The following is an 11742-nucleotide window of genomic DNA, read 5'->3' as shown; positions in this document are numbered from 1 at the left end:
GATTTCGCAGCACAAAATACGCAGCAACACCCCACATGGTCCACACTGCATTACAGCAACTGTGGTCCACCAGGCACGACTCCAGAGCTACAAAGTGCCCTGCCCAGTGACAACAGTGCAGAAATTGTGGAAAATTTGAAAAACTTTGCCAGGTGGTGTCGCTCCACCTCAACACGAGCAACCGCTCAGCCACAGACCTCGCACACTCCACCGGCCAAAATCCAAACTGTGATATCCGCCATGAAACTTTAAAACATGAGTTGTTTCTCAAACGAGATGATGATGGGCCAGTCATCTGCTTGGGGGATGACCAGACAGAGGTGGACGCAGCAAAGTGGATGCAGCAACTAGCTGCTCCGGTGCATTCACCCATTGATGACCTGACCTGACACTTTGGCACTTTGACACACACTAGATTCCTTAGTACTCTGTGCTCTGCCACCTCTCTCTTGTTGTAAGAGAGAGTTGTAACCACCACATGTGTTTGTAATTCAGTTGTTTTTTAAAACCTTACGAGGGGTGTTGTGGAGGCAACAAGGGATTCAGTGCTGTTCCTGCCTCATCGGGCTTCGAGAGTGGAGTTGAAACCTCCGCTGATGCAGATATGGTCGTTTTGGTTATTTAGGGTATTCTGGTTATCAAAGGAAGTTAGGTGTGTTCAGAGGTGATTTAAAAAGTTTTGCTGAACTAAAGATGTACTTGAACCATCTATACTGAATATGAATACTGAAGGACCAATTTTGTGCTCCTCCTCGCGGTCGGCGTCACGTTTTTCTCGGTACTGTGACCTGGACTGAAAGAAACTTCATACCAGTAAGAGTGCATCGCACATCGTGACAACAGTCAAACTTCAACTCTGAAGCAGAATAAACACTTTTCATTTTTCATTCGTTTACATGGTGACGTGTGACGTCAACGCTGAGAGGCGTCAGGACATCATGACATCATCGGTCATTCGCTGACGTCATTACGTCTGTCGTCGACAGACCGTCACTGCTGAGAGGTGTAATTCCACTCCTCGAAAATTGCGTCTGCAATGCAAAACCCTCTTCTGCACAAGCTGACTTCCTCAGAATGTGAATTTGACACAAAAAAATGTAACAAGAAACATTGTATCTTCTATATATTAATACTGAAGGACCAATTTTGTGCTCCTCCTCGCGGTCGCGTCACGTTTTTCTCAGTATTGTGACCTGGACTGAAAGAAACTTCGTACCTGGAAGAGTGCATCGCACATCGTGGCAAAAGTCAACTTTTAACTCTGAAGAGGAATAAACACTTTTCGTTGAGAGGGGTGCGAGGAGTGAAGAGGCGGGGGGGCAAGGTAAGCAGATTTTTTGGCGGGGGTAAGCAAATTTAAAGCGGGAAATGGGCGGGGATGAGTGGGCGGGGGCTGGGGTGAATTAAGCAGGGTTGAATGTGAGGGGGTGGACAAGGGGGCGTGGTCCCGGGGGCAAGTGGGGCGGGGAATCAAGAGACCAGTGTGTGTGTGTGTGCGGGGAGTGAAGAGGCGGAGGCGGGACCTGGGTAATTAAATTTTTGGGCGGGGGTAAGCAAATTGAAGGCGGGGGGGATGGGGCAGGGGCGGGGGATGAGTCGGCGGGGGCAAGCACTCCCTGTCCAGTCAATGTCCCTCGAGTATGGGTGAGCTGGTGAGGGTGGTTGAATGAACGGAATCCTGACCAAGATATAAACTGTCATCCCGGTGTTTGACAGGCACAGTGATTCATCAATGTGTGTACCCACCCTTGGTTGGACATTAAGCGGAGCATCCCACCTGCCAGCATTAGTTGGTGGACGTTGAAGATCCCAAAGTGTCCTTTGTGAAGACGAGGTGAGCCATCATCAGCACCATGAACAAATTCCAAATCCTGCCCAAACCAGCAGAGGGCATTGCATCACTGACATAGTTATGCCGTCAGCCAATGATGCCACCCCACAACTTTGTGCTGCATATGAATGAAGAAGGACTGAACGAGTGGACGATTCCCCCAGTACATTTTGTGTTGTGTCCATTTGATGAGATTTCATTTTCTTCACAAGGAGATTTTTACCACAGATGGTTTTTATTGATTAATTTGTATAAACAGAAATAGAACATTTATTCAATTCAATCATAATAAAATATTCATAAAGATTTGCTGAACATTTTGGGAGAAAGGTTATGAAGGATGGTTGATATAATGAAAGGGAGTTGGAGATGAAAAGATGGAGGTGTTGGATGAAGATAACACTGTTGAAGGCCATAAAGATAACACTGAGCATGGACTGGACATATGATGAGATAGGAAGGATAACGAAAGAGAGGAGTGGAAGGAACAATGAAAATGAAATGATAGAGGGAGCCAATGAGAAGCATGTTGACGGCCATTCAGAAAGTCTCCAGCTTGACTCATTTTATGATTTGTTCATACCCAATAAATATCGATCGTCGATCGATGCACTCTTGTTTTTATTTATTTATAAACAACCTTTTGTTTATTTTCGCAAGACCTCTGAACAGAAGTCTAACTATGAGTTGGTCAAACTATGAGAATTCATGAGGACGTGGCGTTCACACTGGGAGATGATGTCCCTTCATGCGCCACTGAAAAATAACAACTGGGCAACTAAATTTCTTTGAGAAAGAAACGGCACTGAGTCTGAGCCAAGATAATGATGTCCCAAAGAGGCAACCACACTCGAAGAAGTTGATACATTCCACAGCTTTTGACCAACAACGCAAGATGAACAGGAACGTTGGTGAGACCGAGTCCAATCACTGGGTCAGGGCAGTCCATCCTCACCGAGAATCAGATCTGGATACTAGAATTTTATCCATCATGTGAAAGTTCTCAGTGAGATGGGTTCCCAGGATATTGACTGCTGATTTGAAGAGAGAGTGATTTGACCTCCAGGGAAAATTTTAAACAGTTTAAAACAAACGTCGAAGGCGTCATGAACACGATTGTGATTCAGGAAGAGTTATGGGTTCACTGCTTTGATCTTGAGACCAAATAGCAGAGCATGCCGTGTAAGCACACATTGTGCCGACGGCCGGATTAAGACGTTGTGGGGCCCTCGGCCATTTTAAATGTTGAAGGCCATATCCAATGCCCTATTTGTCTATTCACATTCAGTTTTGTAGAGATTGGTGAAGGCTTCATCCAAAAGCCCTAGGTGTGGGGCCCTTCAGATGGTGCCCGAGGCCATGGCCTGTCTGGCATGTGACTGAACCCGGCCCCGATTGTGCGATGAACCCTTGTTGCTCGTCTTACCTCCCTGGAAGCACAACAACATTGAAGTGTCATCTGGAAAGGTTGTGGCTACTTTTTGTGGGATTGCAGCGTCAAGGCTCTCATGACTCTCCATTTCATCAGGTGAGAGACATTATATTGAGGATTCCTGTGCTGATGAACTGCCACAGTTGTAAGATGCTACAAATAATGAGGAAATAATTTCAGAGGTTGAGAACATTCTGAAAAAGCAAGGTCAGGCTTGTAATGTACTGAAATGGGAGATGCTTAGCAGGCAGACACGATGCGGAGGAACAGTCGAGCCGGGCTGTGTTGCACAAGTGCGAGCGTGGGCGAACTGTGCCCACGGCTCCCCTTTATTCCGTATTCGGCACACTCCCGAGCCGGGCGACTCCAGCATTACTACGACGCCTCAGGCGGCGCGCACACCTCATATCCCTTGCCGATACACTGACCACCACGACCACTCCTCCCATCATCACACCCATCACGCATCATCACCATGCCCTTCCCCGTAGGCCCGCAGACTCCACCACAAGGCTGTTTACTAATCTCCTTGATCAAGATGCAACAGAGATGGACGAACTGCAATTATCTCAAGGGAGACAATGTTGAAAATAAATAATGTTTTTTTTGGTCAAACAAGAAAGTGAACACCCGTCGTTGAACTGGAATAACTGAAGGGTGGAGGTTTGGATGTGAGAGTGAAATGAGAAACCAAGGTTAGAGAAACATGGAAAGATGCTCATGGAAAGGAACCTTTATTCAGGAAAAGTTATGAGAAGAGAATTTTTCAATAATTACACAATGAATGTTTTAAGGACAGGATTTGAATGAGATCTTGATTGAAGTTGTTTACATGGAATCTGCAGGTGGGTTTGGTTATCTGGTTGGGGTGAAGGATGTTGGGAAAAAAACAAATCGGATTTCTGATTGACCAAGTCCTTGAGTCAATGAGGTGGAGGAGACCATGGTCACAGTTCAGACTGGAGATGATTCAGCAGAATATTTGAAGTCAATCCAGATGATGGCAGCAGCTAAATGGAGGGGAAGAAATGTAAATACAACGTTCGAGTTTAAATGTGTTTGTTATTACAGTAATGAAGTCACACACGATGTACAGTAATGAAGTCATCAATGATGTACAGTGATGAAGTCACGCATGACGTCCAGTAATGAAGTCACACATGATGTACAGTGATGAAGTCACACATGATGTACAGTGATGAAGTCACACATGATGTACAGTGATGAAGTCAAGCAGCGAACACCAAGGGTTAATATCTGCAGTTCCCTTCATGATTGGCATTGATTGTATAAACCAGGGAGAGACTCCACCTGTTTGATGGATTCACTCAACTTATTAAATTCTCTACACTTGGAATTATTTATTTCTCATCATGGTATTTTGAACAAGGAAGTGACAGATTGACAAACATGGACACAAAAAGGATCCAGGTGATGAAATCAGTCCATCGAGTGTTTACCGTACCTTAGTTCTGGAGATTGTTCATTTGAAAAAGCTTGAATCAGCCATCTGCATGAGCCTGGTGAATCGCTTTGCATTCCTGGAGAGCTTGCATGAAGGAGTGATGAGGGAATCACAGCCAAACATGGCATCTTCCTCTCCAGCTGCCATAAATATGACTTCTTCCTCTGCACACACATCAACAAAAGGAAGTTAAAACCACTCAACAGCATTGTCATCATCATCTCCATCATTGTCCTGCCTTCCATCACAACCCTGGAATGAATATCTATCTATATCTATATCTCTCTCTCTCTCTCTCTCTCTCTCTCTCTCTCTCTCTCTCTCTCTCTCTCTCTCTCTCTCTCTCTCTCTCTCTCTCTCTCTCTCTCTCTCTCTCTCTCTCTCTCTCTCTGTCTCTCTCTCTCTCTCTCTCTCTCTCTCTCTCTCTCTCTCTCTCTCTCTCTCTCTCTCTCTCTCTCTCTCTCTGTCTCTCTGTCTCTCTGTCTCTCTGTCTCTCTGTCTCTCTGTCTCTCTCTCTGTGTCTCTCTGTCTCTCTGTCTCTCTCTCTCTCTCTCTCTCTCTCTCTCTCTCTCTCTCTCTCTCTCTCTCTCTCTCTCTCTTTTTTTCTGTGTTTCTCCCTTTCCCTCATTTTCTACATTTCAGTTCATGTTTTATTTCACTTACAAGGGAATTTCTGCAATTTGTTCCATCATTCCTGTGCTTCATACAGAGCCCACAAATCCCCACTTACTGTCCGAATTAAAATAACGAAACCTCATCTGATGACGTAGAAGTGAACCATGATGGAGTGCTTCATGGAAGAGAGCTCAAGTCTTTCATCACTGAATGAAAGTGCGTTTTAATAAAAATTTCGATTTTTCAAACAATTGATTTTAATGAACATCCAAGTGTACACAATGACTACTGTGTGGAATCGCTGACACTCATCCCAGACTTCCACCAATTGTAATATTTGTTTGGTGCTTGTCTGGCTTCAAGTGAAGCAAAATATTGATTTGTTTTCAACACTTCTGAAGCACAGACGAAATGGGGCATGATGGAGGTGAGGAATATCTAATTTAGACAAAGTTTCGGATAACGTGTATTGTAAGGTAAGATGCTTGGTAACTTACGTTCCATCCGGTAGGATGGTTTGACGTATGATGGTGGCGGAGGAGGGAACGGGCGTCTCTTCTGAGGGGTCTTTGGAAAAACAATAAAAATAAGAAAGATTAAATACATTGATATGTTCATCAGTTTGATAACTTGTTCAGGATGTGGCACAGAATGAAAATCACTGATAAAACAGGTAATCAGTGAAAAGGTCAATTCGTTGATCTAATCCAATCAAGGGGAGTTAAAATACTTGTGATTTATCCTGCGTGGAGATGACCGTGCCAATAAGTTACCTTTCCCACCAAAATTATAATCACAATTATCTCTACAATTGAGGATATTATTCTTCGTCAAATCAAGTGTTTACCTGGAAGAATGCTTACCTGTTGAAGGTCCTGAATATGGCCGGGCCCCTCAACACCATGCTGCTTCTGCTGCTGTTGCAGCACTTGATGAGAATGAGGCTTCTGTTCCTGCTGGAACCCTTGAACAACATCTTGTGTTTGCTGTTGCTGCTGTTGTGGCTTGCTATCATGGCGAGGATTATGTTGTTGTGGCTTGCTATCATGGCGAGGCTTCTGTTGTTGTGGCTTGCGATCATGGCAAGGCTTCTGTTGTTGTGGCTCACTATCATGGCGAGGCTTCTGTTGTTGTGGCTCGCTATCAAGGCGAGGCTTCTGTTGTTGTGGCTCGCTATCATGGCGAGGGTTCTGTTGTTGTGGCTCACTATCATGGCGAGGCTTCTGTTGTTGTGGCTCGCTATCATGGCGAGGCTTCTGTTGTTTTGGTTCGTTATCATGACGAGGCTTCTGTTGTTGTGGCTCGCTATCATGTCGAGGCTTCTGTTGTTGCTGTATCACACCAACACCATGGGGTTTCAGTTCAATTTCTGTACTTTTCTTTTCTGCCCGTCTTTGCTTCTTCATTTGTTTGTTGAATTTTTTTTCCTTTTCTTTGAGCAGCTGTTTCTCTTGCTGCTTCACCCGTTGTTTCTCATTCCAATTTTGAGACCACTCAATGACATTCTCATTCCGTTTTTGCTGTCGATGCAGTTTCCAGTCAGCAATCTTTTGCACATGTTCTGCCTCCTCTGCATCAACATTTGCTTCTGCCTCCTCGTTGGTCTCGTCAGATTTTTGACAAGGTTTTTTGAGTTCTTGATCAGTTACTGTCTCTTTTTTCTGTTCCACTCGTCTCTGTTCTTCCTGTCCTCGTCCTCTCTGTTCTTCCTGTTCTATTTGTCTGTGTTCTTCCTGTTGCAGTCGTTTCTGTTCTTCCTGTTTGAGTCGTCTTTCTTCTTCTGCACTTAATCTCAGTTGTTCCTGTTCAAGTCGTTTCTGTTCTTCCTGTCCTGGTGGTTTCTGGTTTTCCTGTTCTCGTTGTTCCTGTTCTTCCTGTTCTCGTCGTCTCTGCTTTTCCTGTTCTACTCGTCTCTGTTCTTCCTCTCTTAATCTCCGGTTTTCCTCTTCTCGTTGTCTCCGGTTTTCCTGTTCCACTCGTCTCTGTTCTTCCTCCTCTCGTCGTTTTTCCTCCTTCCCCTCACTTCGCCAAACCTCTTGTTCCCGAGAGTGCACATCTTTTTCCCTCTTGTAAATCTCCTGCTCCAGCTGATGTACCTCTTTCTCTCTCCGGAACAACTCTTCCTCTTTTCTTTTTTTGGTCTCTAAAAATCGCTCTTGCCGACCACGCTCCTCCTCTTCTCGTTGGTTCAACATTCTCTCCATTTTCTCAACATCCTTTTCTCGTTCTCTAATCTCTTCCTCTTGCCGGCATGTCTCAATCTCTCTATGTTTTATTTCCCCTTCTTTTAACATCTTCCTTTTTTCGAATTGAACCCGTTTTTCCTGCTCCATTCCCTCGAGTTCAGAAATCCCTTTCTGTAATTTCTCCACCATGTACTCACTCTTGAGAACCTCTTTCTCTTTTCGTTCGATCTCAAGCCATGCACGTGTATGCTCCTGATACACTGATTCCCTCCATTGCACAAATTTTTGGAATTCTCTCCGATCTTCCTCCTCTATTTGCCTCCACTCTGCCGTCTTTCTTTTCTTTAGCTCTTCATTATGTTTTTTTATCTTCTCCTCTTCATCTTTTTTTCTCATTTCCTCTTCCTTGCTTTTCCTCTGCTGTTCTTTTTCGATTTCGTTCTGCTTTTCTTTCTCTTTCGTCCATTCCTCTTCCTCATATTTTTGTTGCACAACTTTTTCCTGAACTGTTTGCTCTCCAAGCTGAACTAACAGTTCTCTTTCTTTCAGTTCTTCCTCTTTTTGGTGCAACTTTTCCCCCATCTCCTGTAGTTTTTCATTCTCTCTCTGCCACAACATCATCCTCTGATCCTGTTCCTTTACATCCTGCAGCTCCACTGTTTCTGTTTTTGGAACCTCCTCGAGCAACGGCTGCTCTTTCGTTCCAATTTTGTTCTTTAAATGTTTGCGGCCACATCCAAAACTGCAAGAAACAGACACAATACTTATCAGTTTGAGCTAAAATGAAGTCCAGTAACTATTATATAATGTGAAGTGTGGTGTCTGTCCATATGTTTGTAAGGTCGCACGTTCGGCTGTCTCCCATTTCTAGCGGTCCCTTCTCACACACTGCGTTTCAAAAGCTCCACATGCAGGCAAAGTTTAACGTTTAACCGGAAGAAATGCATGAAGATATGACCTGGGCTGAAAGATGGCCTCCAGGAACGCACACTTGACTCGAAGCTGTCTCACTAGCCTGGGTTAGCATCCTGAGTGTTTCACCGACTGGGTGAATAATCAATGTGTGTGCCGTTCCTCCGATGTACGTTAAACTGGGTGTCCCGTCTGCCATCAGTTGATGGACGTGAAAGATCCCCACGGTGATGTTTGAGAATGAAGTGTGGGCGTGCTATTGGTGGCAGTATGGCCAATTTACAAATTCCTGCCAAAACTACTGCTGGGAAGGCAATGGCAAAACATCTCGTGTAACCCTTGCTCAGGATCCTGCTTAGGCAGTGACACCGATGCTCCAGGTGAGTATGAGGATTATCAAAATGTTGAACAAACCAAATGTCAGCGTTGTTAATAACAGGAACCTTTCCTAAAATTCTTAAGATCCTGAAGACCCCCATGACCTTTCAGACCCCCAAATAATGATAAAATCCCAAAGAACATCAAGATCGCTCAGTGCACCAAAACCGTAAAGACCCCCATGACCCTTGAAGACCCTTTAGACCCCTTCACCTTTTGGAACCCATTAACCATTTCACCCCACAGAAACTTATAAACCTTTACTTCCCTGAAGTCCCTTTGGACCCCTTGGACCTTCACACAATTTGGACCCTTTACACCTTTCATACAGATTTCACAATTGACAACTTCGAGCTTTAGACCAGTTAACCTTGTTAGAACATTTTTACAAGCCAGAGAAACTGGACCCTTTCAACCCCTTCGACCCTAACTTCAATTGGAACATACCCTTTAGACCTGAAAACCATCGAGAACCTTTTAAACACACACCACACAAACATCAACAGTCTTCTTGAAAACACAGACTTCACTTTTTCAGCAAGTAATGTTCAAACTCGACCCACCCAGAGGAAGGGTACTCTGCTCGTTATTTGTGAAAATTAAATGTAAATTCGTTTAAAATTCCTGAGCGATCTTGTCCCCTTGGATGAAGGAATTATAATATTGATGAAAATGTCACTTGTGTTCCTTGCCAGTGAACGTGGGGCTTTTTATTGTGCCTCTTCTTAATATTGAAGCACGACGATGGTCGAAACGATATCACCACCACAAATAAGAAGATGGCAATGGAGACGAAGACCACATCACAAAATGTGGAGATCGGTGGTTCCTCCGCAGCCTCATTCTGGTAAATCTATGGACATGGAAAAGGGCAGGGACAGGAGAAAAGTTTATTACATTTCAAATTAAACGAAACAATATATTTACAATTATTTAACAGAATCCAAAACTTCGTGACAAAGAACAAGATGTTGGTGAAATTTTTTTTTCGAGTACAAACACAACGGGTCATGGAATGTATGAGAATTTATCATTTGTTAAAGACAAGGGGTTAGACACAACTTTTCAAGGTACATTTCATCATCATCATCCTCATCATCATCATCATCATCATCATCATCATCATCCCGTTTTCAATCCTCTCCAGCATGAAGGTGTCATTTTACTCACACTGGGTACATTCGTTTTGTGACCATGTTTGACAAGAACAGTTTTGTAAAAGGGTTTGAAAGGAATTTGTGATTTGTTCAGAATGCTGGTGATAACTCGCCTACTCTTTGTGAGAAACACCGTGGGATCTTTAACGTCCACCAATGAGTAAAGTGTCCCCTGAAGATTCCTCCATCGACTAGACCATGAAGGACCTTCTTGAAGGGAAAATTCCAACTTTGCTTGGTGAGTAAAGTTAACCCAAAACCTGCAGTTTCTAACCAAAGATAAACTCTCTTTTGTATTCCTCATCACATCCTCATGGCAATGAGAGATCGCAACCATTGAAAGGACAGACAAGGAAGATTAAATATGGCATTTAAACTGTGCACCAACACACACTGGCCTACTCCTTTTTCAACGCTACTCCAGGAATCTTTGACTTCTCCCAAAGATTGCCATTGGACAAGACAGCCATCTTAATTTGGTCTCTGAAGGGAAAGAACGTTAAGGCGGCTGTCCTAATTGTGACGGGATATTCTGGATCTGGTGCACAAGGATGACAGCTTTTATAAATGGATCCGATTACAATGGAATTAAACTCGGATAAGACAAAAGAAAATGTCCCAAACAGGTTCCCTGTAAAATCACAAATGTATCCGGTTTACCAACTTGAAAAAGTACCAACGTGTGACAGTTTGTGTGTTCCTTTCCCCGAGGGTATCTTACAAATCCCCACTTTCGTGTTGAGTTCCTTCCCGAGTCCGTCATCTCTTACAATCCCCACTTACCTGCTGCGGAGGTCGCGATGTCCCACCGACGACGACCAGCACGAAGAGCGCGATAACAACCAACATCTCTGCCGTCCGTCGATCCTCCAACTGACGTTTCAACAATACGTCTCTACCTTCTGTATTGTTGGAATTGTCATTGTGACGTCAAACAACCTCAGTGACGTCAGTGTTCCTGGTGTTTGAAGAGAACGAATTGATCGGATCGGGATACAGAAATGGAGAATTTATTTTAATTTTTAACTCATTCTTCACCATTCAGAGATGGGGTCAAAACGATATCTGGCACGATATCCCAAAAAGTTATATGGACGGACTATGTCCAGTAATGTCACGTGACGTTGAGAAACCGGATCGTGTAAAATGTCCACTGTGACGTCATCGACAGGTTTACCGTCCCACACCTTTTGACATGACACCATTTGAGTCCCAAAATGAGTGGTAAATGAAATACACACATGTTACCATGGTAACCAAAACTATAAATAACACTCACACGTCACACTCACTGAATCTCACAATGAAGAATCAACTCCCAGGATGAGTTCATGTCAAACCAGCGATTTTACACAAAACTGGATATTTTAATAAATAATGTGGCATGGTTAACGTCATCGATTCACTTCCTGTTCTTTTTTCGGTTGTTATGGCTGTTGTAATGTTAATATACAAGGTACTGTAATGATCTGCAATCCATGGAGACACGTCACAGGATGTGACGTGCCATGTGGGCGGAGTCTGGCGGGGTGGGTCTTCACCAGAGGGTGACGTCACTGGTAGTCAGATTCTCATTGGCGGTTAAAAAACAAACAAAAAACTAAATGTTTCCTTCAAAGATGATCAGAAAGATCGAGAGCGGGACCAGTACAACAGGGCCTTGTGATGGAGGGTTCTCTCATCGAGTGGAGATAACATTCCCTGATAATTATGATTCACTGTGATTTCAACATTTGAATGTTCAAAATTAAGTTTATAAACTGTGG

The 11742-nt window shown here is 43.8% G+C and overlaps 1 protein-coding gene and 1 long non-coding RNA gene across 2 annotated transcripts; both read right to left on the bottom strand.

Moving 5' to 3' along the window:
* Nucleotides 1–3981: 3981 nt before the first annotated feature.
* LOC147007253 (uncharacterized) lies at nt 3982–4911 on the bottom strand. The gene is made up of 2 exons (XR_015054326.1): nt 4729–4911; nt 3982–4273 (listed from the first exon to the last, which is right to left on the bottom strand). It is a non-coding gene; the product is annotated as an uncharacterized LOC147007253 (long non-coding RNA).
* Nucleotides 4912–5628: 717 nt separating this feature from the next.
* LOC147007252 (uncharacterized) lies at nt 5629–10866 on the bottom strand. The gene is made up of 5 exons (XM_085867479.1): nt 10760–10866; nt 9512–9672; nt 6207–8271; nt 5841–5910; nt 5629–5738 (listed from the first exon to the last, which is right to left on the bottom strand). Exons 1-5 carry the CDS (start codon nt 10823–10825, stop codon nt 5629–5631), a joined length of 2472 nt encoding a protein of 823 aa, XP_085723605.1. The 5' UTR covers nt 10826–10866.
* Between the last annotated feature and the right edge of the window lie 876 nt (nt 10867–11742).

Source organism: Eptatretus burgeri, unplaced genomic scaffold (genome assembly GCF_056783735.1).
Source record: "Eptatretus burgeri isolate ZD-2024b unplaced genomic scaffold, Ebu_testis_v1 Ebu_testis_scaffold_367, whole genome shotgun sequence".
Taxonomy (NCBI): Eukaryota; Metazoa; Chordata; class Myxini; order Myxiniformes; family Myxinidae; genus Eptatretus; species Eptatretus burgeri.
Note: the sequence above shows the minus strand (reverse complement) of the source record. Positions and strands in the feature narration are given on the sequence as shown.

Bases quoted from the DNA above. Each gene is read 5' to 3' on its own strand.
- LOC147007252 (XM_085867479.1), bottom strand. From the start codon at position 10,825: ATGTTGGTTGTTATCGCGCTCTTCGTGCTGGTCGTCGTCGGTGGGACA. The intron at 5,911-6,206 runs GTAAGCATTCTT...GTTTTTCCAAAG, and splicing joins ATATTCAGGACCTTCAACAG to ACCCCTCAGAAGAGACGCCC. The intron at 5,739-5,840 runs GTAAGTTACCAA...TCTGTGCTTCAG, and splicing joins ACCATCCTACCGGATGGAAC to AAGTGTTGAAAACAAATCAA.